This window comes from Bos grunniens, chromosome 28 (assembly GCF_055505025.1).
Source record: "Bos grunniens cultivar Pamir isolate PY7600 chromosome 28, Bosgru_T2T1.0, whole genome shotgun sequence".
Taxonomy (NCBI): domain Eukaryota; kingdom Metazoa; phylum Chordata; class Mammalia; order Artiodactyla; family Bovidae; genus Bos; species Bos grunniens.
The window spans coordinates 42,053,972-42,081,753 of NC_141192.1; the positions used below are offsets into that span (position 1 = coordinate 42,053,972).

Genomic DNA, 27,782 nt, shown 5'->3' on the forward strand with positions numbered 1-27,782 from the left:
TTTGGATTCAGACCAGTTTTTCTAAAAATATTCTATAAAGTGAATTATAATTCCTTATGGTCTTCTGCTTTTAACCTCACACATTTCAGCTCTTGTGTTGTTCATCTCAAGGACTGCTGGAGTTACCTGCAGTCTATTCAAATGATACACAAGTCTAACACAGCACTTCCCACATTAGCATGTGCTCAAAAGACTGTAAAAATCTAAATCACAGCCCTTTTTATTCTAAAAATAAATGGCAGGCAGAAAGAAACACCCTTGGCTTATTTCTGGTAAGGTTTTTATGTTCTATAAAAGAAAGAATTGTATTCATCAGCATAGCAAATATTTTAGTAACATATTTTTGTTTAAGAAGTCGTAAATGTAGTAACGCCCGCCGCCCCCATCCACTTTTCAGGAGTCGTTGCAGCAGTCTGAGCTTCAGTGCCTGAATGTGGACACTGAAGTGAGCATTGATTACCTTAATTAACCAGGTAGCCAAACATTTTTTTCACGAGGTTTTAAACTCGGCAAGATTTCACAGGGCTTAAAAATGATTAAAAAAAAAAATCACACTTCAGTACCTTTAAATTTGGCTCAAAATGGGCACAGGGGCTTGGGTTGACACCACACAGGTTGACACCATACATTTTTGCTTTTAACCATTCCAGGCCTTCTTGAAATACAATACACCTTGTTTTACATCTTGTTTACAATACACCAAGGAAAAGGAGCCTTGGAATCTTGCAGAATCTGATTCCTGGATTCAGTTTCAGTTCTGCGTGACCTTGGGCAAGTTTCTTTACTTCTCTGAATTTCCGTTTCCTCCGACGCGACACGACGATGGCAACAGCCACCTTGCAACCTAGTCTGGAGCGCGCCTGGAACACAGCCAGTTGGTCCCACACAAACAGCAGCCATATTAAGGCCGCCCAGCTCCGCGGCGATTCCGCGGCCGCGCTCTGCCCAGCAGGTGTAGGCACCGTGCGGGGCGCGGGCCCTGCTGCGGCGGCGCGGCCCCCACCCTTCCGCCGCTCGCAGGCCTGCCCCTCAGCGTCCCGGGCTCGCTCGGGGCGCGGTCAGCGGGGGCGGGAGGGGGGCCGGAGCCGGCTCTGAGGCCCGGCTGGCCGAGTGCGGGAGCGCGGAGGCGGCCCCGGCGCCGCCCGGGCCCAGGCGCGAACGCGCGGCGGCTGCTCCTTCGGCCCTCCCCTCGCCCTGCCCCGCCCCCCGCCCGCCCGGGTCGTCGCGGGGCCGTGGTGTACGTGCAGAGCGCGCCGAGCGAGTGGCGCCCGCACGCCCTGCGCTGCTCCGCCGGCCGGGCCCGGCCGCCCGGAACGCTGAGGCGGCGGCGGCCAAGGTGGCGGGTCTCGCGCGCCGGGCCCGCGTGCCCGAGCGGAAGTCGCCGTCCGCCGCGCAGGCCGCGCTCCCTCAGCCCGCGGCAGTGATGAGGCGCTGAGGCGGCGGCCGGCGCTGTGCGGCGCGACCAAAGGACGAGGAAGCGGCCGGGCCGAGGGCGCGGGCGCCGGTCTCCTGAGGCGAGGGGCGGCGGGCGCATGGCGCAGTGACGGCCCCTGCTGCTCCGCCCGCTCCCCGGCCCCAGGGTAGGCCGTCCGGCCGCCACCCCTCTTGCTCGGCCGCCGCCTCCACTGCCGCCGCAGTCGCCGCCATGGCCAATGACAGCGGCGGGCCCGGCGGGCCGAGCCCGAGCGAGCGAGACCGGCAGTACTGCGAGCTGTGCGGGAAGATGGAGAACCTGCTGCGCTGTAGCCGCTGCCGCAGCTCCTTCTACTGCAGCAAGGAGCACCAGCGCCAGGACTGGAAGAAGCACAAGCTCGTGTGCCAGGTCGGCGAGAACGTTCCTGCCCCCGGAACGGGCGAACAGCAGCAGCCGGGCCCCGCGCCGCTGCCCAGGGCCACCGGAGCCAGGGAGGCCAGGAAGGCGGCGCCGCGCCGGGATCGAGCCGTCGAGACCGCGGGCCCGCGGGCCCCCGGAGACGCGGCCAAGGCCAAGGCGAAGGCCAAGCCCACGGCCGACCCCGCGGCGGCCGCGTCCCCGCCCCGCGCGGCCCCGGGTGGTCAGGGTCGGGTAGCGGCGGCTGCCGAGGCGGAGCCCGCGAAGGAGGACCTGCTGTCCCGCTCGTTGCTTAGCACGCCGGGCGACGGGCTGAGCCACGGCGGTGGCCTGCGGCCCAACGGGCAGACGAAGCCGCTGCCGGCACTGAAGCTGGCGCTGGAGTACATCGTGCCCTGCATGAACAAGCACGGCATCTGCGTGGTGGACGACTTCCTCGGCAAGGAGACCGGGCAGCAGATCGGCGACGAGGTGCGCGCCCTGCACGACACCGGCAAGTTCACGGACGGGCAGCTGGTCAGCCAGAAGAGCGACTCGTCCAAGGACATCCGAGGCGATAAGATCACCTGGATCGAGGGCAAGGAGCCCGGCTGCGAAACCATCGGGCTGCTCATGAACAACATGGACGACCTGATCCGTCACTGTAACGGGAAGCTGGGCAACTACAAAATCAATGGCCGGACGAAAGTAAGTGTGTGCTAGGGGTGGGCGCGGGGCGAGGAACGCAGTTTGTGTGTGTAAAAGGGATTTCCTTCTTGTGCAGCAACCCGTGGAGAAAACGGATATCATCCACCTACTACCGGTTCACGCACTTGGTCTAATTGTCTGGTCTTCTGTCTAAATTTAGGCTCCCCTTGAACGCTGCTGTTTTGTCTCCTCCATTACACTGTTTTAGTCGCTTCAAACGTCGCAGGAGTTGTAGCCGCGCGATGGGGATTATCGGAGTGCAACCCAGAGCAAGTGCTGGGTTCTACCTCCGGCTGATGTTTGCATCGGCTCTTCAAGTCCCCATGCGCTTTGAACCACTCATCAGACTCTGGCTTACACAGTCCAACGTTGTGTGTTTAGTTAAGAATCTGCCAGCTGACCACAAAAAGGTACATTTAAAATAAGCATGTAGGCCAAAGACTCCTTGCATTCAGGAAGAGCTTGGCTTCTCCCCTCCCCCTCTTAGAGCTCGCATCCATCTCCCTGTCCCTACTCTTTTGAAACCCATTACTTAACAGGAGAAGAAGTATTTCCGTTTTCAGACCTCTCTGTGTAGGTAGGTTACATTTTTAGCATGGGTTTCCTTTATTTGCTTTTGTTAGTATAATCCCTTCTGTTGAAAAAGAACTGTTTAGCTTTCTGGAAAAAATACGGAATTGGATCATGAGGGAGGGCTCACTCTAACGTCTCAATTTGATGAAATCTCTTTGTTTTCTCTTGTAGATTTTTCCCTAACAGATTCTTTCATTCCTACCTGGTCTAATCCCTCTTCCCTCCTCAGTGCAGTAAATGATAAACTCTTTCCTTCTTTATACTCTCCGTTTGACTCCCCAGGTCTTAGTCTTTTCTTTGTATCCAGTTCCACTCCAGGCCACTCTACTCCACCTTCTTCCACCATCCATCTCTGTCCGATATTGTGAGTTTGAGGAGATTGTTTAAAGAGGTCATCACACGTGGGTGTTTATACACAGACACTGAATCTTCCCAGTAGTTCTTTTGTGTGTGTCGCATCATCTGTTTTGGCAGTCATTATGTGTGACTCAAGGCTGAGCATAGGCAATAAGGAAAGTTCTAAACATGAAAATTCGGTGAGAAAATACAATATAAAGTCGAATTTGTGAACTGCTGCTTCGCTGTTGGATGAAGGCACACGTCTTAATATCATACAGTCTCAAAGAAAAAAGTTGAACGCTTACTAAACTTTAAGCTGGAAGGAAAAAAGGGCCTGATTAAACCTCAACTGTGGTCTTTAATGAAATTTTCATTTATATGCATGTATATTTTTCAACTTTATTATGGACCAAATGTGAATATAGTCATGAACTCTAGAGCAGGAGCAGCTTGAAGGTGTATTAATGTAACAGTGCAAAACTGACCCAAGTATGTATGTGGTTGGGGCACAAGCTTAATGTGAAGTCATGAAAAAGATAGTGTCCTAAATCTTCCTTGAGCTGCTTTCCTTAGTTAATTTAGCTTTCCAAATTAAGCTAAATCCTCTTCTCTCCGATCTTCCTGTTTTTAACTGTCCTTCTCAGGGAAGGAATAGCAGTCAGCCCAGCTGTTACAAAAGTGTCTCCTAATGGGAGGCTGTTAGAAAAGAGCTACCCCCTTCCTGGGAGTGCTTGTGGCTGAAGGGCCATTGAGGTTTTAAATCACCTGACTACACAGATCATGTGAAGGAAGGATGGATTTTAAACTCTTGAGATTTGATCTTAGGCTTGCTTACCTTAATTTTAGAGACACAGTTTCAGGATCTGTGAATAGTCTCAGGGACTCCCTTTCATTGTACTTCTTGGATGAGAGAGGTTTTGGTAATCTTGTTGGTGTGTGATTTTAAGCATTCCTAAAAGAAATTGAAGATGCTTACTTTCAGGAATGGGAAGGTAGTCAAAGTACCAGCCACCATATAATTAGCACTTAGTGTTCTGTTACCAGATTAGGCTCAATACAGACATGGTCGCAGTAATTTTAATCCTATGAAGTAGGTAGTATTATTCTTACTTTATGTTTGAGGATGTTTTAGCTTCTAGCTGGTGAAGACCTACCACTTAAAATAACCTAGCTGGGATTCAAACTTAGGTCATTCAGACATCAAGCCTGGTGCTTTTTCTACCATACTGGATATGGGGAGGATATTAAATGAGAAGATACAGATTGCTTAGCACACTATTGGAACTAAAATTTGGTGTACATATTTTGTGAGAGCATTAGCCTTGTATGTGAATAATTGTAGTTTATATTAGCACTATATAAACAGTTTTAATAGGTGACTATACAGTATTTGTTTCAGGTAGTGACTGAAAAGCCAGTTAAATTTATCTGCCTCATCATGCTTATTTCAGTATCTCTCTCTCTCTTTAAAAAAAAAATAAGTTTTGGCTGTGCTGAGTCTTCATTGCTCTGCGGGCTTTCTCTGGTTGTGACGAGTGGGGGCTACTCTAGTATTCATTGCTGTGAATTCGCTTGTTGCAGAGTATGGCCTCTGGGGTGCGCGGGCTTAGTTGACCCATGGCATGTGGAATCTTTCTAGACCAGGGATCAAACCTGCATCCCCTGCATTGGCAGGCAGATTTTTTAACCACTGGACACCAGGGAAGTCTGTTCGGTGTAACTCTTAAGAGAGGCATAATATATATGGGTGCTGGATATTCAGAACGAATAACAACAACAATTTGATTGCAAGAGAGGGTCTTCAGTTAAGTATTTTATTATCCTTTACAACATTATGGTGACTCTGAAAGGTACTTGCCTCGAATATGTGGTATTTTTCTCAGATTTTCACAGCAGCTCTGTAAAATATTTAGGTTGTTGGTGTATTATACCTGTTTATAGATTAGAAAAGTGAGCCTCAGAAAAGTTAGGTCATTTGTTGGAAATCCTGCAGCGTGTGTGTGTGTGAGTGAGTCTCTCAGTTGTGTCCGACCCTTTATGATGCCTTGGACTGTAGCCTGCCAGGCTCCTCTGTCCGTGGGATTCTCCAGGCAAGAGTACTGGAGTGGGTTGCCATTTCCTTCTAATCCTGAAGCATACCAGGACTTAAATTCAGGTTTTCTGACCAAGATTTTATATTCTTCATTTACATTATCTGTTCTGTATGGTCTTTGTATATGTCAGGGCGTGCTGATGAGATGATGTATAACTTATAATTGGCTGTGGCTCTTTTGGTATTTTTTTCAATGTCTCCCAAGTTTCTGCTTCCGGTATGCTTATCTGGCCACTGTTTGTCCAGCTACTTTAAAAGAGGAACTGGAAGGGAAGGATGAAAAAAGTACAGGAACATGAAGGAGAAAAAAAAGAACATGATTGTAGTCACTGAGTTCCAGTTTCCATTTTCTCTGGTCCTTTCTTGGGATTTTCCTCCTTTCTGTCCTTAAACTGCCCTTTAATCCTTTAATTAATGGATTTTAATGCTTTTTCATACCCTTTCTTTCGTCAAGACGACTTGCTGTGGTGTCCAAGAGGAGGGAATCATGGCCAGCTGATTGTGAAGGGTAATGTTGTGTGGGCTACAAGAAATCATAGGTTCCTTTAACTTGTGGGGTAGAGGAAGAATAATTCAGAGGAATGCAAGTCCTGGGGAAACGAGGAACTGTTCAGTGGGAGCTTCTTAACCACTCTGAAGGAAACCACTTGCCTGTTAAAATAAAACTGCCAGGATCGTATACGTATTTTTCTAATTTTGTCTAAAGCTTACTCTAAGGAATGATAAAACAAGACCATTAACCAGCAGATTGTATTCCTGAGATTTTCCACCAGTCCCACAATTAATTGGGCAGCTCTAGCTGATGATGGCACCCCACTCCAGTACTCCTGCCTGGAAAATCCCATGGATGGAGGAGCCTGATAGGCTGCAGTCCATGGGGTCGTTGAGGGTCGGACAGACTGAGTGACTTCACTTTCACTTTTCACTTTCATGCATTGGAGAAGGAAATGGCAACCCACTCCAGTGTTCTTGCCTGGAGAATCCCAGGGACGGGGGAGCCTGGTGGGCTGCCGTCAATGGGGTCACACAGATTTGGACACGACTGAAACGACTTAGCAGCAGCAGCTGATGATGGCTTTTAGAGCAAAGGACCGACCTGATCCTTTATCATCACTACCACAGAGATGTGGTGTCAGTCCTTTTAGATACTACAAAGAAAACCAAACAAAACTGCAGTGTGTGGGCTCAGTAGTTGGGGTTCCCTGGCTCTAGAGCGTAGACTTAGTAGCTGTGGTGCATGGGCTCAGTTGCTGTGGGGAATGTGGCTTCCTCCTGGATCAGGGATCAGTGTCTCCTGCATTAGCAGGCAGAGTCTTTACCACTGAGCCACCAGGGAAGCCCCTGAAAGAATAGTCTTAATAGGTTATGACAAACAAGTTCAACTTTGTAGGAAATAGTTTTGTATGGTGAAGTAGTTTACATATAGGGTTCAGTTCAGTTCAGTCGCTGAGTCGTGTCTGACTCTTCGCGACCCCATGAATCGCAGCACGCCAGGCCTCCCTGTCCATTACCAACTCCCGGAGTTCACTCAGACTCACGTCCATCGAGTCAGTGATGCCATCCAGCCATCTCATCCTCTGTCATCCCCTTCTCCTCCTGCCCCCAATCCCTCCCAGCATCAGAGTCTTTTCCAGTGAGTCAACTCTTCGATTGACGTGGCCAAAGTACTGGAGTTTCAGCTTTAACATCATTCCTTCCAAAGAAATCCCGGGGCTGATCTCCTTCAGAATGGACTGGTTGGATCTTCTTGCAGTCCAAGGGACTCTCAAGAGTTTCTTTAATTCTAAAGGAGTTTCATTTTAAATTAACAGATTGTTGTTTAAATGTGTATAACTCTTCCCTTATCTACTATCTAATAAGCCTCAGAAACGTCCTGAAACACCTTAGTCACCCAGGAGGAGGCCATCTGAACTCAGAAGGATAGTGGACTTTGTGCTGCGATGACACCTGGGTTGGATCCTGGATCTGCCAGTGTTTCTGTGTCCTTGAGCCAGTTGCTTAAGCTTTCTGAGCCTCAGTTACTCCATTTGGAAAATAGTGTTAAATGATGCCTGCCTTTTCTGTCTCTCAGGCTTCCTGTGAGGAGTGTGTATAATCAAGCCTGTAAAAGCACTTTTTAAATTGTAAAGCACTATGCAAAACTCTTTAACTTTTCTTATTAAAAAAAATTTCTCCTTTTCTGATTTCTTTCTTTAAAAGAGTTCTGTGCTTTTCTTGTCTTTCCCTCTTTAATAAGCTGGAGGAAAAAAAGACTTAGAATGATCACCCATTTTTTACTTCCCCCTACACACACACACACACACACGCACACACATACACACACACACTCTTTTTTAAAGAGAGGAAATAAGTCCCGGAGAGGTTAAGTGACTTGTTCAAGGTCAGAGGGCTGGTGAGTGACAAAACTGACTGACTTTTTGACTTACTTCATTCTTGTATCTGCAACTTGATGCCGCATCTCCTATAAAAGTTAACTATTCCCACTTAACTAATTTTGGCGTGTTTTGTGCCATTTTTGAGGCTATGCTTGAACATTTATGACTTCCTTCTCCCTTTTATTCCCATCACTCTATGGTTTGTTTGGCTTATCTTATAGTCTAGTTAAACTTTCCTCCTCTCTCTAACTCCTCCCTGACCGCCCTAGGTGTTCTTTATCCACCTCTTTTTTTTTGCTCTGCTGTTAAAGCCGTTTTCCCTGAAGCAGGCCTACTGTCTCTCACTTCCTTAGTTGGAACTGTCTTCCTGCTCTGTGTTTCTGATTTATGTGTTCATTCTCTGCTTTCCTTTCCCCCTTTTCCCCTATCAGGCATGAAATCTGTCTTTGTTCATCTTCTAGCACGTTTTCTGAAGCCTGAGCCTTCCCAGTATGCCTTTGGATTGATGTTATCAGCTTAGTTGTTTTTATTTAATTTTTCTCTTTAGGCTTTTAAAGCAGCACCCACTGTTTCAGTCTGCCTTTCATTTGCACACATTCCTGGACAGCGTTTCATAGATGCATTTTAATGCTGCGTTTGTATTCTACCTCCCTTTCCACTTTGCCCTGTGTCTGCACTTGAAACATTGTTTGTGACTACAGGATGGCCTTCAGATCATATTGAACCATATTCATAGCTTGTCTTTGACTCTTTCTGTTCCAGCTAAAAACTTTCCATTCTAAGAAACAGTTTAAAAAAAAACTGACAAATGATTAACCAAAGTCTTCCCTTACTTTGGTTTGTTTCATACCGTATTTCTTAATCCAGACTCTTTATTTTCAGAACCAAGTCACAGTTTTTATTTCTTTTTTAAAAGCGTGCTTATTTCTTTTTGGCTATGCTGGGTCTTGGTTCTTGCACCCGGGCCTTCTCCAGTTGTGATGAGCAGGGGCTTGTCGTAGCTGCGGTGCGTGGGCTTCTCACTGTGGGAGTTTCTCTTGCTGGGGAGCACGGCTCTAGAGAGAGTGCTCAGCAGTTGCGGTGCAAAGCTTCGTTGCTCCGCAGCATGTGGGATCTTCCCAGATCAGGGATTGAATCCATGTCCCCTGCATTGGCAGGTCGATTCTTAACCACTAGACTCCTAGGGAAGCCCCACAGTTTTATTTCTGAAGAGCTTGGATAGTATCTGTACCCTTTGTCTGTTTGCTCATAGAAATCACTATAAAATTTTCTTAGGTTTGGATTTTTCATTTTCTTTATTTAGTGTCCCCAGTCGTTTTCTTTTCCAAAGCAAAATACATGTACTCTTGGCTCCTCCTTGTCATATTCTCTGAGTCCCGTCTTGGTAATCTTTTCATTTGTTTGTTGATTCACCAGACAATATGAAGTAAGTACTTTCTATGCACAGGTGCTATCCTCAGGACTAGGAGTACCTGAACAACGGGAACAAAAATGCCCCCATTCTCATGGAGCGTAAATTCCCCTTGAGGTGTGGGGTGGGGAGAGGGAGTTAATAAAGAGATGTGTAAGTAAGTACATGATATGTTAGATGGTAAACATTAAGACAAGAAATTGAACCGGGTAAGGACCGAGTGATGATCAAGGCGGGTATTTTTTTACGTAGGATTGATTAAATGATATATTTATAAAAGACTTGAATGAGGTGAAGGGGTCTGGGTTCTAGGGAAACATGGGAGAAGAACATTCCAAGTAAAAGTATTAAATAGCCAGAACAGTGACCCTGACGTGAAACGTGCTTGGTGTGTTTAGAAAACAGTGAGGAGAAAGTCACTGCAGTCACAGTGGAGGGAGAGGGGGAGGGGGCATGATAGACGTGGTCAGTGAAGAGGGGGCTGGGAAACAGGGTCATTTATGGAATATTTCGACTCTAAGCCATGGCGAGAGCCCTGGGTTCTATCCTGGGTGCTGTGGAAGGCCACTGGAGAGTTTGTTCTGGAAGATCTTGGTGGCTGCTGTGTGAGAGTACACACAGAACCAGGAAGGAAATTCTTGCAGTAGCCTTGGCTCTAGGAGGTGGTGGCTTTCGTTAGTAGCTGCAGACCTGCGAAGAATTAGTTGAATTCTGGGTGTATTTTGAAAGTAGAGTCAGTGAGATTTGTTTATGGATTAGATGGAGGAAGGAGAGAAAGGAAGGAGTTGAGGACGTCTTCAGGTTTTGGCTTGAGCAATTGGAAGGAAATAATTACTGTTTTATCTTGCTCTGACTCTCCTGCATTTCTCCTCTTGCCCCACTTTTTAACCTTCCATTTATAGCAGAAATTGTTGACACTTATTTCGCAGCCAAAGCCAGAAGAAAAAAGTTCCATGCTCTACTCCACATTCCTTTAAGCTGGCTGTGCTCACTGCTACCGCTGCTGACCTCCCAGCGCCATCCTCCCCTTTCCAGAGGCTTTCTGGCATCTTCACCCTGTGCTCCACGTGCCCGCCCTGGGGCTGCTGTGGGATCCCTGCAGGACGTCTTGAGGTGCTTCTGGTGCTGTCCACAAGTAGGGTTGTGCTCACTCAAGATGGCTTGTAGATACAGATCCACGTAAAAAGAATTGTATAGATTCTGAAATTTAGGGAAAATTGTAGAAAATTGGATGGTTCAACGTGAGAGACAAGCATGCTGCTGCTGCTGCTAAGTCGCTTCAGTCGTGTCCGACTCTGTGCGACCCCATAGACGGAAGCCCACCAGGCTCCCCTGTCCCTGGGATTCTCCAGGCAAGAACACTGGAGTGGGTTGCCATTTCCTCCTCCAGTGCGTGAAAGTGAAAAGTGAAAGTGAAGTCGCTCAGTCGTGTCTCAGTGCGTGAAAGTGAAAAGTGAAAGTGAAGTCGCTCAGTCGTGTCTGACTCTTAGCGACCCCATGGACTGCAGCCTACCAGGCTCCTCCATCCATGGGATTTTCCAGGCAAGAGTACTGGAGTGGGGTGCCATTGCCTTCTCCGGAGAGACAAGCATAGATTTAGATTAAACTTCAGAATAAAATTAGGAACAGAACATCTTCATTTAAGCCTGCTGTTGGAAGTAAAGTCACTGTAGAAAATTGAGGGAGAATGACCATAAAATATCAAAAGTAATTCCTGATATATTGGTGCAAACAACTATTTTCTGCCTTTTTGCTTCCCTTCTCTCTCCTCTCAGTACATTTGTGAGTTCTTTGACTGCTTTATGCTCCCACAATTCAGATCTTCCACATTCCTTTGCATCTAGCTTAAGTCCCGTTCCCCATCCCCGTTGTCTCCCTCAACTCTGAACCTCCATTGATCTTGCTTTTCTCAAAAACTGTATATATCTTTTATTCCTGAAGTATCTTCTTCAGAAAGTTCTAAGGACAAGGCACTGTTTTATACTCTTCTGTCTTACACAAGACAGAAAACCTTTCATTGTTCTTGTTATTTATTACTCACATGTTAACATTCAGGGAATTGCCCTCAACCTGTACCTCTCTCCTCTGCTGCCCCTCTTTCCATGTCATCTGACTACAGTCAGACTTTTTGAAAGTCTATGAGCATTTTCAGCCTATTGTGGTCAACTCTCCTTTCTATGCTTACTATGCTATTTCTAGTCCCTATTTTCCAGATAAAAATAACCCAGGCCAACATGGCCTGAACTATTTTTAACTGCAAGTACTGGGAGAAAGTTCTGAAAGTGAAATGAAGTTATAGCCACTGTGGTAGAACCCTACACATCCATGAATCTCCTGGGGAAAGGCATGTACATCTCTCCTCCTTCAACCCCCAGTGAGAATCCCCAGGGAACATGTGTCACTTTAGAACAAAGCTACATAGTAGACGTGACATTGAAAGTGACCTGTCACACGCTCCTCTTGAAGCTTGTGCCTAGCAAGCTGACACAGAGCTCATCATGTTTATACCATGGGATTGATGTGCAAAATAAGTTTTTCAAGAGCAAAATTATCATAGTTTTGATTTGGTTTTAGTATTTGGTAATTTATTCAGAATTTCGGATCACATTAAAGGAGGTTTAAGAGTTTTTTTTTTTAACAAGAGAAGGCATGAGTGAGTTAAACAAGATGAGAAATATTTCTTTATGATCAGAAAATCTGTGGGTTTAGCCACGTTCATGTGTTTACTCAGCTTCGGGGAGACGGTTGATTTGCTTGTGTTAAAGGGGGCGGTGCACATGATAGAGACTGTGCGGTATAAAGGTCATTTGAGTTTGGTCTTGAAGTGCATTCATAAATTTTATGCTTAAAAAGAATTTCACTTTCCAATTTTGCTTAACTGTGGTATTTAAAATGTATTTTCATTCTCTGAGAACAATTTTTTAGGTGGAAGAAAGAAGCCAGAAGATGTACTATTTCACCACAGATAATACGTGTGCAAAGAATGGGCATAGTTGTGGATGATTACATCCAGAGTATTTGGAATCAAATCTCTAAAAAAAAATTTCAGCTAAAAATCATGTACAGTAATAAAATAGCACCCTCTATAATAGTTTACAGGGGTTTTTTTCCCCCCAAGATAATTATATACACTTGTTTGTAGCTTTGTTTTGTATCTGGACCCCTTTAGGTATCTAATGGTAGCCATGCACCTTCTTATTCTAAAAATGAACATACATGCCTGTTTTGCTTATACTAAAGCCTATCCATAGATCCTATAGTAAGAATCTCTGTTTTAAGACGAGTTCTAAAGAACAAAACAAAACATTTTTAAGCATTTCATGTCTGGTTATGGTTTATTCGGTTGCTGTTGTTGCTCCATGTCCACAGAACTATGCTTTGAATCCCCTCACCTATCCCATGATAATAGTCAATTTAAGTTATGGAGACCCAGATAAAGGATCTATATTATAACTTAAATCTAGTGGTGTATTTCGGACATGACTGAAGCGACTTAGCAGCAGTATTGGTGTATATGTACAGACTTCTGAAAGATGTTTGCCTTGTACTGTCTGGCTGTAAAACAGAACAGAATTAACTGGTGTGTACCAGGATGGAAACCATGACCTCAGCAAGAATGCCTTCCCAGAGGACATACCTCCACAAGCACGTCTGCTAGGTTATCCTTGCTTTAGAATTTTGGATGTGCAGTTTTGGCATAAAAGACTGAGGTTATTACCAAAAAATAATACTGGATTATGATTCTTTCTCTTCTTCTTTCCCTTTACACTTTACACTGTCTTGTTTCCTACTCCCACTGAATACGTTCATGTATATTTCACTTTTTTTTTTTTAACTTGTAACTGGCATGTCAGTAAGATTAAATCTGAATTTTTTGGAAAATAGAAACTGTGGTAGTAATAGAGCACTAGGGCTGGGAGTGGGGAGCAGTACCCTCATAACAAAAGTGAAACTAGGACTCATATTGGTTGGTTTTGTTTTTATTAAAAATAGTTCCTATAACTGTTAGATTTGAAGGATCTCTTGATAGTTTTGGTAGAAAATATTTTAAAGATGTGTGAGAATAATTTGTCCATCTTGTTTTGAGGAACTGTGCTTTGGTGTTGCATAATAACTGTGAGCTTGGTCTCTGATATATAAAGATTCTCTCAGGTGTTTCTTTGTCTTAGAAGTGTCTGGGGACAGGGGTGACTGCTGATAGAAGCCAGGAGTGGGATTTGGACCTGCTCGCAAAGCAGTGCTTGTCATTGGGCTCTCTGAGCCCTGAGCAAGTCACTCAGCACCCCTCCCAGCCTCTTTGTCTCTGAAATGGGAATAATGCTGACCTGATTAACAGGAGAAATGTTGAATCATTGGTGATTGTAAGAAGCTTTTTTAAAAGGTGACTGACTATTTCGCTCTCTGCAGTGCCTTTTTGATCACTAAGCCTTGGTCTTGGCTCTCCTCAACTCTACACCTTTGCCCGCATTCATTGTGTTGGTAAACCTTTCTTGTTCATTTGCTTAGTCGTGTCTGATTCTTTGCGACCCCATGGACTACAGCACACCAGGCTTCTCTGTCCTTCACCATCTCCCCGAGCTTGCTTAGACTCATTTCCATTGAGTTGGTGATGCCATCCAACCATCTCATCCTCTGTTTTCCCCTTCTCCTGCCTTCAATCTTTCCCAGCATCAGGGTCTTTTCTAATGGGTCAGCTCTTCAAATCAGATGGCCAAAGTATTGGAGCTTCAGTTTCAGCATCAGTCCTTCCAGTGAATTTTCAGGGTTGATTTCCTTTAGGATTGACTGGTTTGATCTCTTTGCTGTCCAAGGGACTTAGCATCATCTTAACATCACATATTCAAATTCAGTTTTAGATTAACAATTCTTAACTTGCTTTTAATGAGATTCATACGTGCCTGCTAAGTCTCTCCAGTCGTGTCCGACTCTGTGGGACTCCATGGTCTCTAGCCTGCCAGGCTCCTCTGTCACTGGGATTCTCCAGGCAAGAATACTGGAGTGGGTTGCCATGCCCTCCTCCAGGGGATCTTCCTGACCCAGGGAGTGAACCCGAGTCTCATGTCTCCTATGTCATCTTCATTGGCTGGTGAGTTCTTTACCACTGAGCCACCTGGGAAGCCCTTTTAATGGGATACCAGAACCATATATTTAATTAAAAGAAATCTGTTGTTACTTAGGCAGTTGGCTCATAGCCTTGGCATTGTGAAAACAGACTGGTCAGTTGATAAGGGCACCTTGAACTGAAGGAAGTTCAGTTCAGAAGTTGTGTTATGTCATGGGTAATGAAATAACTCAGTCTGAAGACACCTGTATCAAAGGCTCTTTCTCTCCATGTTCTCCCCTTTAGCAGAATGAAGTCAAATGGCAATGGATATTTTATTTATAATCATTAACTGAGTCATTTAAGGTGCATTTAAAAAATTGAAACCTTTAGATGTTAATTTTAGAGGTAGTCATGCATACAAATGAGCAAGTGCCTATAAAGTGATTGGATCATGTCTCACACAAATAAATTTATACTTATTTTATAGTTATTGATATAAACATAGGTTAGATCATTTTGTAATTTGTTGACAGTATTTATCTTATTTGTCATATAGGCTATGGGGCTTTTAAAACAGTCTGAGAAGGTAATTCTTCCTTCTCTAAAATAATGAGGGGGGTTTTTGGAGTAAGCTATTTTTCAGTCATGCTTTATGTCTTTTTTACCCTTAGTAATATTATTTTTTGGCTATTATCATTTTGTAGAATTACTTTGGTGTCTGCACTGTTGAATTTGACTCATAATAATTGTGCTTCTAGTGAAAAATGCATTTTAAGAAGCTCATGTTATCCTCGATTTAAAAAATTGCTTATATTTTTCATATTTTTTCCTAAAATTGATCATTTTTAACAGTTGGAACATGAAACCAGTAAGATATGAACTATTCTACTTACATATTATAGGAAATAACTTTTTTATGTTGACACTAGACAAAATTATTTGTTTACAAATAAAATAAAGCTTATTTGGAATAGAGAATTGAGAGGAGAGTGAAGTTAAATTGCATATGTCCAATGCTGTACTTCTTTTTTAAAGAAACATTTGCTATCTAGATATAGAAGAGTGATTTCTTTGAATTTTACAGTACTTTTTATAATTTAATATATTTAGATTAAATACTTCATAATTCCGTGCTTGCTATCTTTCAGTTTAGAAATTGCTGTATATCTTAACTGTAAAGATCTTACATATGAAAGAAAGATTGCTGCTTTGGCACTTTATATGTTGTCTGATAATAAAAATAATGAATTGCTTCAAAATACATGAAGGCAAAACTAATAGAATAGAAAGGGACAGTAGATAAAAATTATAGGTAGAGATTTCAATACTTCGTTCTAGTAATTGTTAGAACCAAGCAAATAGATTATCAGCAAGCATGTATAAAATATTTGAACACTGTCAGTCACCTTGACCTAATTGACAACTATTGAACACCCCTCAAAATTACAGAATAAAATATTTGCTTTGTAAGCACACATGGGGAATAGGCCCTGTGCTGCTGCTGCTGCTGCTAAGTCGCCTCAGTTGTGTCCGACTCTGTGCGACCCCATAGATGGCAGCCCACCAGGCTCCCCCGTCCCTGGGATTCTCCAGGCAAGAACACTGGGGTGGTGCCATTTCCTTCTCCAATGCATGAAAGTGAAAAGTGAAAGGGAAGTCGCTCAGTCATGTCTGACTCCTAGCGACCCCATGGACTGCAGCCTACCAGGCTCCTCTGTCCCTGGGATTTTCCAGGCAAGAGTACTGGAGTGGGGTGCCATTGCCTTCTCCGATAGGCCCTGTGCTGAGCCATAAAACAGGTCTCAGTGGACCTGAAAGGATTGAAGTCATTTAGAGGCTATTCTTAGACCACAGAAGAATTAAGGTAGAAGTGAGATTACAAATCTCATATATGTGGAAATTGAAAAACATATTCCTAAAAAGTCTATAAGTCAAAGAAGTAATAGATGTAGACATAGAGGTCAGTGGGCAGGAATAAGAATCTAGAAATAGACTCACATTGAAAAACATCAGTTGGTTTTTTGTTGTTGTTTACAAAAACACTAAGCAGGATAGTATTTTTTTTAAATGAATGGTTTTGGAATAGGTGGATATCTATATGGAAAAAGTGAACATGACCTTTACGTCACTTCATGCACAAAGAGTTAAGTCAGAGTGAATCACTGACCTTAATGTAAGACAGATATTTTTAAAAGAAGATAAGAGAAAATCTTTATGACCTTGAGATAGGCAAATTTCTTAAGGCAAAAAAAAAGATGAACCATAAAAGAAAAAAACTGACAAATTGAACTTAAAACATTAAAGCAGTTTGCTTATTGAAAAACACCATTAAAAAAAAAAAAAGACAAGCCCTTTTAGGAGAAAAGGGTTTTATATAATATGTTTTATATATATAGAACATATCTGACATAAAATAATAATATGTTTTATATTTATAAAACATATCTGACAAAAACTTTTATCTGTAATATAGGAAACTTTCATTAAACTCAATAACAAGGAGGGAAACAGCCCAACAGAAAAATAGGCAAAAGATTTGAAGAGATAATCCACAAAAGAAAATATGGGAATGACCTAGTACTTGAAAAGATTCTCAACATCATTGGTTATTAGGGAAATGAAAATTAAGGCACAGTGAAAAAGCACTGTACATACACTATAAAATGGCTAAAATTTAAAATACTGACGATACCACCTTTTGGCAAGGATATGAAACAGCTGGAATCCTTATACACTGATCATTCATTCATCACTTGTAGGGATACAGAGTGGTATGACCACTTTGGGCAACAGGTCAGCCACTGCCCCAAAAGTTAAATACATATAGTCTCATCATATGACCTTAACTAAGTATCTAAGGATTTCACTTGTAAGTATCTCCTAAGAGAAATAAAAACATATCAAAAGATATGAGTATTATTCATTATCATCAAAAATAGGAAACAACCCAAAATGTCCATTATCTGGTGACTGGATAAATAAAATGTGGTACATCATACATTGGGATACTCTTCAGCCATAAAGTGAACTATTCTTTTATGCAACAACATGGATGAATCTCAGAAGCGTTGTGCTCAGTGAAAGATTGTACCATAAATTATTTAGCTCCTTGTGATCGAAGTTTGGGTTATTTCTAATTTTTTGCTATGACAATTCTGCATCAGATATTCTTAAGGGGAACCTTGTGCATTTTAGTAATGTTTTTATAAGAAAAATTTCTAGAAGTAATAGTAGAATTGCTGAGTTGAAGATTTTTATTTACTTACATTGCCAACATTTACTTAATGTTCATTATGTACCACACACTATTTTAAGTGCGTGGTACATAATACTCCTTCTACCCAGATTTTCTTGTTTAATTTTTACAATAACTGTATGAAGTATAGGTACTATTATTTTCCTTATATTACAGTTGAGGAAACTGAGGCACAGATTTAAAAAAAAAAAAAAGTTCCAAGTCACACAGCTAGGGACTTACAGAGCCAGGGCACAAAGTGGGATGGTCTGACTCCAGAGCTTGACCTCCTACATACGACATGTGAAGTAGTTTTCTATTTATGCATGTTTTAGGGGAGTTGTATTTACTTTTAGGTTTCCTGCTTGAACTTGCACTATGCATTACAGAAATTTCTTAATTTTAAAACACTGGGGATAAGGCAAGCCTTTCTTTTTCCTTACTGAAATAATTTCAGAAATGCACTATTGGAATGTTGTTTAAGATAGACAAAGTCATATTCACAAAAAATACCAATTGTTCACTTCAAGGAACACTGTTTTGATAGTGTACAAACATAACGTACAATTCTTTGGGCAGGTTAGTTTTTTCATGTAGATCATAAAAGATATTGGTCAAGTAGTAAAATTAACCTTTACTTAGATTTTTGTTCAGTCATGCTGCTGCTGCTGCTGCTAAGTCGCTTCAGTCATGTCCAACTCTGTGCGACCCCATAGACGGCAGCCCACCAGGCTCCCCCAGGATTCTCCAGGCAAGAACACTGGAGTGGGTTGCCATTGCCTTCTCCAATGCATGAAAGTGAAAAGAGTCGTGCTGGATGGTAGCACACCGGGCCTCCCTGTATCTCGCCATGGGGAGGCCTGGCGTGCTCCATTTTCAAATAGGCCATATATGCAGAAGATGTGGTTCCTTTAAGTGTGTAAGCTTTGCATTGGAATCGTGTTAATGTCAGCAACCCACTATAAATCTTCTGAATCAGAAATTTTGAATCCTAGGTGAAGGCCAGACAACTTCTTAAAACTGAATAGAGTTTCTAATTCATTTTTGGGTCCGAGAAAACTTATGTAAGGTATATTCTTGATCAGTAAGAGAGATTAAAAAAAATGTGACATGTCATATCTCAGATACCCAAGGGACATTTATTAACTATTCTAAATATCTCTTAACAACCAATATGTTAGCAAAGAAAAGAAGTCTTTTGTTGATGAGAGCAGCTGGTTTACATTTTCTTGATTATATTAATCCCATAAATTAATGTTCTCATCTTTTTTCTCCCAGGGCTTTTACAAGTAGGTGATGGTATCTGCCTTCACTTGGTCATCACTTATTTATTCCTTAACCTACTTGTAACATGACATGTGCTTTCAAGTGATGTTCTAAAAGGAAGGAATATTTTTAAGTTATTACTCCTCTATTATATGAGGACCTGTCCTTTGCTCTCTCCTGCGTTTATTCTCCTTTGTTACTCTGTAGCACTTGACTGGAGGGCGTGTGATATAACTGGTGAAGAATGAAGGGTTCAGTCAGAATGCCTGGATCCTAAGCCCTCCTCTGCCATTGGCTAGTTGTGTGATGCTACCAAGTTACCCACCTTGTTTTCACATTTATTTCATGGGATAACAGTAGTACTCATGTCGTGATTTTGGCGAGGACTAAATGAGCATTAAAGCATGAAAGCAAGAGTATCTCAAGAAAATTAGAGATACCAAGGGAACATTTCATGCAAAGATGGGCTCAATAAAGGACAGAAATGGTATGGACCTAACAGAAGCAGAAGATATTAAGAAGAGGTGGCAAGAATACACAGAAGAACTGTACAAAAAAGATCTTCATAACCCAGGTAATCACGATGGTGTGATCACTGACCTAGAGCCAGACATCCTGGAACGTGAAGTCAAGTGGGCCTTAGAAAGCATCACTACGAACAAAGCTAGTGGAGGTGATGGAATTCCAGTTGAGCTATTCAAATCCTGAAAGATGATGCTGTGAAAGTGCTGCACTCAATATGCCAGCAAATTTGGAAAACTCAGCAGTGGCCACAGGACTGGAAGAGGTCCGTTTTCATTCCAATCCCAAAGAAAGGCAATGCCAAAGAATGCTCAAACTACCACACAATTGCACTCATCTCACATGCTAGTAAAGTAATGCTCAAAATTCTCCAAGCCAGGCTTCAGCAATACGTGAACCATAAACTTCCTGATGTTCAAGCTGGTTTTAGAAAAGGCAGAGGAACCAGAGATCAAATTGCCAACATCTGCTGGATCATGGAAAAAGCAAGAGTTCCAGAAAAACATCTATTTCTGCTTTATTGACTATGCCAAAGCCTTTGACCGTGTGGATCACAATAAACTGTGGAAAATTCTGAAAGATGGGAATACCAGACCACCTGACCTGCCTCTTGAGAAATCTGTATGCAGGTCAGGAAGCAACAGTTAGAATTGGACATGAAACAACAGACTGGTTCCAGATAGGAAAAGGAGTATGTCAAGGCTGTATATTGTCACCCTGTTTATTTAACTTATATGCAGAGTACATCATGAGAAACGCTGGACTGGAAGAAACACAAGCTGGAATCAAGATTGCCAGGAGAAATATCAATAACTTCAGATATGCAGATGACACCACCCTTATGGCAGAAAGTGAAGAGGAACTCAAAAGCCTCTTGATGAAAGTGAAAATGGAAAGTGAAAAAGTTGGCTTAAAGCTCAACATTCAGAAAACGAAGATCATGGCATCTGGTCCCATCACTTCATGGGAAATAGATGGGAAAACAGTGTCAGACTTTATTTTGGGGGGCTCCAAAATCACTGCAGATGGTGACTGCAGCCATGAAATTAAAAGACACTTAATCCTTGGAAAGAAAGTTATGACCAAAAACTGTGGTGTTGGAGAAGACTCCTGAGAGTCCCTTGGACTGCAAGGAGATGCAACCACTCCATTCTGAAGGAGATCAGCCCTGGGATTTCTTTGGAAGGAATGATGCTAAAGCTCAAACTCCAGTACTTTGGCCACCTCATGCAAAGAGTTGACTCCTTGGAAAAGACCCTGATGCTGGGAGGGATTGGGGGCAGGAGGAGAAGGGGACGACAGAGGATGAGATGGCTGGATGACATCACTGACTCAATGGACGTGAGTCTGGGTGAACTCCAGGAGTTGGTGATGGACAGGGAGGCCTGGTGTGCTGCGATTCATGGGGTCGCAAAGAGTTGGACACGACTGAGCGACTGAACTGAACTGAAAGGAGCATGAAAAGTGTTGTAGCTGGCATGTGGTAAGCTATCAGAATTCTCACCTGTTGTTATCCACCCATCCCTTTTTCTTTCTCCTTCCTTGGCTGACTTGATACTGCACTGCCCTGGCTTTCTGTAATTCTCAAACTATTCCTTCTCTGCTGGCTTCCTTCTAAGTGCAGGTACTTCCCTCTCTTTGGCATCAGCATTCTTCTCTTTACCCGTAGTATGGAGATTGGGCGCTGGGTTTGCGATCAAATAGACCTGGGTTTCAGTTCTACCCCTGCTGCATATTAGCTGTATGACCTCCAATTTTAACCTGAATCCTTTCTGAGCTCATGTTTTTGTTCTGTAAATTAAGGGCAATTCCTTTTTTCAGGATTATTGGGAAGATTAAAGGTAACAGAATGTTCAGTATAGGGCTGAGCTGATGGATCTGCTGCTTCTGCTGTCATTTCTAGCTTGCTGAACTTTTGATTCTTAATTCTGTTTCCCAAGTTAGATTTTCTTCTCCCACTGTGTACTTTCTGTATGTCTTACTGGTATTTTAGAGTTTTCCTATCTGATATCAAATTACTCCTCTGTCATCTTCCCTGGGAAACTTGCTCTTTATTGTGTGTTCCATTTTTCGGCCATCCTCCCAGTCGTGGTACCTTAGCACTGGATTGAATCATACTTCGTTTCATTCTGTCTCTGCTTCCTCTTCCAGTTGGGGTTCCATTCTCACCAACACTGAGCTCAAACACCCATCTTTGGCTTTCAGTTCGCACTGTCTTTTTGTGTGTTCTTTTTCCTAATAGCCATATATGTCATCTCCCTGTTTCCAGTATTCCATGTTCTCCCTAATCTATCCTTTATTTTATCTTTACATTCATCCTCCTAAAGTGGGGGTCAGCAAGTTTTTCCAAAAGGGTTATGTGTTTTAGGCTTTGTGGGTCAAACATTCTTTGTTGCAGCTACTGAACTCTACTGTTTAACAGGAAAGCAGCCATAGTCAATGTGTAAATGAATGAGCATGGCTGTGTTCCAGTAGAACTTTATTTACAAAAATAGGAGGTGGGCTAGCTTTGGCCCTTAGGTCAGAGTTTGCTGATTGCTATCCTAAATGACAACTCAGATTATTGTCAGTGCTTGCTTATATGACTTCAGGCATTCTGTAGCTTGAAAAATAAAACTGAATTCCTTAGCTTAGTGCTTGAGATCCGCCGCCTCAAGTTAGCTTTATTTCCCTTTACTCCTTGTTGTACATTGTTTATTTTAGCAAACGGAACGACCTGTTCTTTGGACATGCCATGCTTAATTAGGGCATCTCATGGTTCTTTTGTTGGTTAAGGTCTTAGAGTAAGCACTCTGTGTGTTCTTTTAAATTTTTCTCCCTCCCTACCTTTCTTTCTTGAAGTAATTTCCTTTAAAAAAATACTGCCAGGTAGAACAGTCTTCCTAGCGACCTACTTTCCTAGTCTTATCTAAAGTATTTTGGTTTTAAGTGTTTTACATCTCATTGTTTGGAGAAGAAAAATATGATGCAAGGTTTCAGAAATATTAATTCTCATACCAATTGCTCTGAATGGTAGTTCCTAATACTTTCTTAGTCATTCTAATGTGTGTGTAAGGGATACAGTGGTACATGGAAGTTCTTTAGGAAAATAGCTTTAGATCTGATGGGCTTAGAGCTCCCCTGGTAGCTCATCTGGTAGCTCATCTGGTAAAGAATCCACCTGCAATGCAGGAGACCCCAGTTCGATCCCTGGGTCGGGAAGATCGGCTGGAGAAGGGATAGGCTACCCACTCCAGTATTCTTGGGCTTCCTTGGTGGCTCAGCTGGTAAAGAATCTGCCTGCAGTGCAGGAGACCTGGGTTCAGTCCCTGGGTTGGAAAGATCTCCTGGAGACAGGAACAGCTGCCCACTCCAGTATTCTGGCCTGGAGAATCTCATGGACTGTATATAGTCCATGGGGTTGCAGAGAGTTGGACACGACTGAGCGACTTTCACACATAGTGAAGGACTTAGTGTCAGTTTCTTCAGAACCTGTTTTGACCTCTGTATAATAGTATTCTATTTTGCCTACCTCAGCCTTTGAGATCTTCATTTTTTTCTCTCAAAATATACCAGTATATTCTGAAATATTTGGAAATAAATTGCAGGCATGATACATGTTCCCTTAGTACATTCTTTTATATAAGCACACAACTATAATCAAAATTAGGAAACTAACACTGATATAATTCTATTATTTAATATACAGATCTTATTCTGATATGGTAGCTTATTCCAGTATTGTCTGTTGTAACAAATGAAAATCTTAGATCATGCATTGCATTCAGTTATCATGTCTTTTAAGTCTCCATTGATCTGAACTAGTCCCTCAGATCTCCTGTTTTATGACTAACATTTTTGAAGTGTACAGGCCTGTTATTTTGTAGAATGTCCTTGAGTTTGGGTTTCTCTGACATTGTCTAACCATTAGATTAGAGTTATTTGTCTTTGTCAGGAATATTACTCAGGTGTTGCTGTGTTCTTCTCAGTGCCTCTTACCAGGAGGCAAGTGATACGGATTTGTGCCTTTACTGAAGAACATCTGTTTGATCTTGTGTATCTTCTTTAGGGCTTGAGGGCATTCCATATCAACTTGGTGAACACACCCTTATGAGCCCTTGGAGCTCTTCCTAGCAACATTCTAATTCCTTCAGTTAATATTTTTTAGTACTTTCTCTAGACGTGTGCTGGGGGCATAAAGACAAGTAAAACACAATCCTCGTCTTAACTGTACTCATGGTGTAATGCAGGAGTCAGCAGATTTTTTTTTTCCCAAAGGGCCACATAGTAATTATTTTAGGCTTTGTGGGCTATGTGGTCTCTGTTGCAACTACTCGAATCTGTCGTAACACAAGTGGCTAACCATGGAATAGGTTGCAAAATGAAAATGACTATTTAAGATAAAATGGAGCCTTGCAAGAAATGTCTTGTTTATAGTGAGCTTCTAAGATCTATATCAGCAAACCCTTCTGCTGTTTGCTGGAAAACTTTGACAAGCACTGCTAGGCATTTGGAGCCATGCAAGGATTAGAGGCAGGCAATGACATTAGATTTGATTTTAGAAAGTTAACTTGGATGAAATATGGAGAATGATAGAGCAGGTCACGGCAGTCCTGGAGGCAAGGAGAGGAGTCAAGAGGCTGTTAATAGGAATCCAAGGAAAAGATTAAGGACCTCTTTTAAAATAGAATTAATAGAGGTAGAGATATCCATACATACATAGCAAAAGATGTTTGATCTGATTGATGATATAAGCAAGGGCAGTGGAGGAGAAGAAGTAAAAAATGATTTCTGAGCTTCTCTAGGGAAATTGGTTGACCTAGGACGCCACTTGGTAAAGGAAGGATATATGAAGAACAGCAACTTGAAGGCCAGGGAAGACAGCCAGGTAAGTTGTTTTGGAATTGTTGAGTTTAATAAGCCTGTGTAGATACAAGTGGAAATTGTTTTATAGGTCTAAGACTGCAGAGAGCCATCTAGACTAGGATGGTTAGCATATAGACCTTAGCCGAAGCCACAGGATTGATTGAATGCAGTCCCCTGGAGAAAGCATTTTTCACAGCAATGGTAGTGCTAATTACAGAAGCCTTGTGGGAAACAAAACTCTTCATTGGTGGAGAAAGGGCATGAGAGGAAAGTGTATTGAAAGAAAAGGAAGGAAACCAGAAGACAATGGTGTTTTAGAAACCAAGGAAGAATAGAAAATTGATAGTATCAAGTACTGCAAAGAGGGTTAATTAGGATTAGAACTGATGGCATGCAGTGCTTTTATTAAAAAGGTTGGGGGGCATAGTTTGGGACTTCACTTGTGGTGATTTCAGTGAGTTGAATGGTAAGTGAGAAGATGTAGGCAAGGACCAGTCTTCTTGAACTTGAATCAGTGAGTCATTTGAATATTTTGTTAAAGTAGAAATTCTGAAATCAGTGAGTCTGGGTGAATCCCAAGATTCTGCATTTCCAACAACTTCCCAAGCAGTGGAAATGCTGCCATTCTGAAAACTACACAGACTTACAGTTAACAGATTGTACATTGAAGGCATCCCAGGGCACTGTAGCTAACTCACAGGGGTGCATGACTATTTTTAAATTTCAAGGAAAGTACAGTAGTATCTCTTGGACACCACACTGTATTCCTTTTGGTGCTGTCATACCTTTGTGAAGCTGGGTTTTCAGTGTTTACTCTTATTAAAAAAAAAAAAGGAAAAGTAAGTACTGCCTAAAAATCAGTGTGAAGCAGGAAATGAGGCTGATTCCACAGTTTGAACAATTATGTAGTGCCCGACAGATGCTAAATTATTAGGGTTTAAGTACTTGCTAAGTAGTTTGGCCCATATTCTTTAATAAAGTGAACCATCAGATATTTCTTTTGGCCTATAAGTGCCATGAAAAAATTACTGTGACACTAATTACTCTTGAACAAAAAAAATTTGGAAACTGTTGGTGTAACTGTTCTTCATAGAAACTTATTGTGGAGCAAAGCAACTGGAGATTGGATGGTAGCTGAGAAAGGGCTTTATTTTAAAGTATTGATAGAAAAGACAGGTATGTTACCTGCTGGGGGAGGGAGCAGCTGAGAGAGAAACAGATCTGAAGATACGGCAAATAAAGAAAGGTGTTAACTTGGAGTGAAAGTGTCTGAAGAGATGAGACAGGATGGAATCTGGACCCTGCTTTCCCAAACCTTGGAGAAGGAATGGCAACCTACTCCAGTATTCTTGCCTGGGAAGTCCCATGGACAGAGGAGTGTGGCAGGCTTATTAAACCCATGGGGTCGCAGAGTCAGACGCAACAGTGACTTCACTTCCACTTTCCCAAACCTTGCTCCAGACGTGCAGCATTGGTTTGCTGGAAGAAGTGCAGAGTCTCACATCCCACTCCAGACCTCCTAAATCAGAATGTGAATTTTCAGTAAGATTCCTAGGTGAGGAAATGCATGTTAAAATTTCAGAAGCACTATATAGGCAGGATTATCCCTCCATAGGAGAAAGAATGACCCTTTTTAAAATTCCATCACCACATGTGTGTCTTGTACACACCAGCCATTCTGACTGAGGAAAGTGAGTTAGTGAGGCCTGTAGATTTACATACTTTCTAAGAAGCCTGAGACTAAGAAGCTGAAGTTGCTACCTGATTGCCTTAATTACCTCCGGTAAGTAGGAAACATCTCTGCATCTATTGAATTGAAAAGTTAGAGCTGAAATAATGGCTGGAAGAGGTGAGTTACAGAATAACCATTTTGAGGAGTGCAAACAAATTGACTAGGAATGTAGAAATTGGCAAGCAATTCTGAAGGTCTGGCTGAGGTCAGAGACTACTTTTAGTTGTTCAGGTGTTTGTCTGCATGGTTATAACCTTTTCCAGTGGTGCTGAATAGCTTGGGGTATAAATTTGTTCGTTTGCAGGGTGAGGTTAAGGGAAAAATAAAAGGGCTAACCAAAACTCTATCCTGGATAAAAAAGAAAGAAATCACAAGGAGAAATATGAGAAGGTGGGTAGAAGGATTGGAGGTCTCGAAAGCCAATGAAAAGGTCACACATCCTGGGTTTGGAGGAGTTTGGCCCTATTCCTGTCTACCAGGAAGAGGTAAATTCTTTTTTGTCAGGCTGTAGAGATTGATCAGGACTTGGTGATTGATTGGCTAACAGGGAAGAATGACTAGAATGACTCCTAGACTTCTGGTTTTAGAGACTGCTTTACAGTACACTTGTATTAATGAGGAATTGCTCTCCAGTGACATTGCTCTGCAGTGAAGCAGGTTTTTTGGATGGGGAAGTGTGGAGTCTACCCGTGTCCTTTCTGACTCCATATGAATTTGACTCTTCTCGGTATCTCATGTAAGTGGAATCATCATGCAGTATTTGCACTTCATGTAGATGGGAATGCATTTTTTCTTTTTAATTTTTTTTATTGAGGGATAATTGCTTTACATAATTTTGTTGTTTGCTCTCAAACCTCAACGTGAATCAGCCATAGGTATACATATATCCCCTCCCTTTTGAACCTCCATCCCATTTCCTGCCCTGTCCCACCCCTCTAGATTGATACAGAGCCCCTGTTTGAGTTTCCTGGGCCATATAGCAAATTGCCATTGGCTATGTTATTTTACATATGGTGATGCAAGTTTCCATGTTACTCTTTCCATATATCTCACCCTCTCCTCTCCTGTCCCCATGTCCACAAGTTTATTCTCTCTCTGTTTCTCCATTGCTGCCCTGTAAATAAATTCTTCAGAACCATTTTTCTAGATTCCATATATATGTGTTAGAATATGATATTTATCTTTCTCTTTCTGACTCCCTTCACTCTGTATAATAGGTTTTAGGTTCATCCATGTCATCAGAACTGACTCAAATGCGTTCTTTTTATGGCTGAGTAATATTCCATTGTGTATATGTACCACAACTTCTTATCCATTCATCTGTTCATGGACATCCAGGTTGCTTCCGTGTTCTGGCTATAATAGTGCTGTGATGAACAGTGGGATACATGTGTCTTTTTCAGTTTTGGTTTCCTCAGGGTATATGCCTAGGAGTAGGATTGCTGGGTCATAGGTTGGTTTTACTCTTAGTTTTTTAAGGAGTCTCTGTACTGTCTTCCATAGTGGCTGTATCAATTTACATTCCCACCAGCAGTGTGAGAGTGTTCCCATTTCTCCACACCCTCTCTGGCATTTATTGTTTGTAGACTTTCTGATGAGGGCCATTCTCACCAGTGTGAGGTGACACCTCTTTGTGGTTTTGATTTGCATTTCTCTAATAATGAGCCATGTTAAGCTTCTTTTCATGTGTTTGTTAGCCATCTGTATGTCTTATTTGGAGAAATGTCTGTTTAGGTCTTTTTCCCACTTTTTGATTGGGTTGGTATTGAATTGTATGAGCTTCTTGTATATTTTGGAAATTAATTCTTTGTCAGTTGTTTCATTTGCTAC

General features: G+C 42.3%; 1 protein-coding gene across 1 annotated transcript in view; it reads left to right on the top strand.

Moving 5' to 3' along the window:
• Positions 1 to 1,245: 1,245 nt before the first annotated feature.
• EGLN1 (egl-9 family hypoxia inducible factor 1) overlaps positions 1,246 to 27,782 on the top strand; it is a 63,249-nt gene continuing 36,712 nt past the window's right edge. Inside the window, exon 1 of the mRNA XM_086381297.1 lies at positions 1,246 to 2,518. Coding sequence (XP_086237423.1) covers positions 1,646 to 2,518 — 873 coding nt within the window. The 5' untranslated portion in view covers positions 1,246 to 1,645. The remainder of the gene's footprint in view (positions 2,519 to 27,782) is intronic.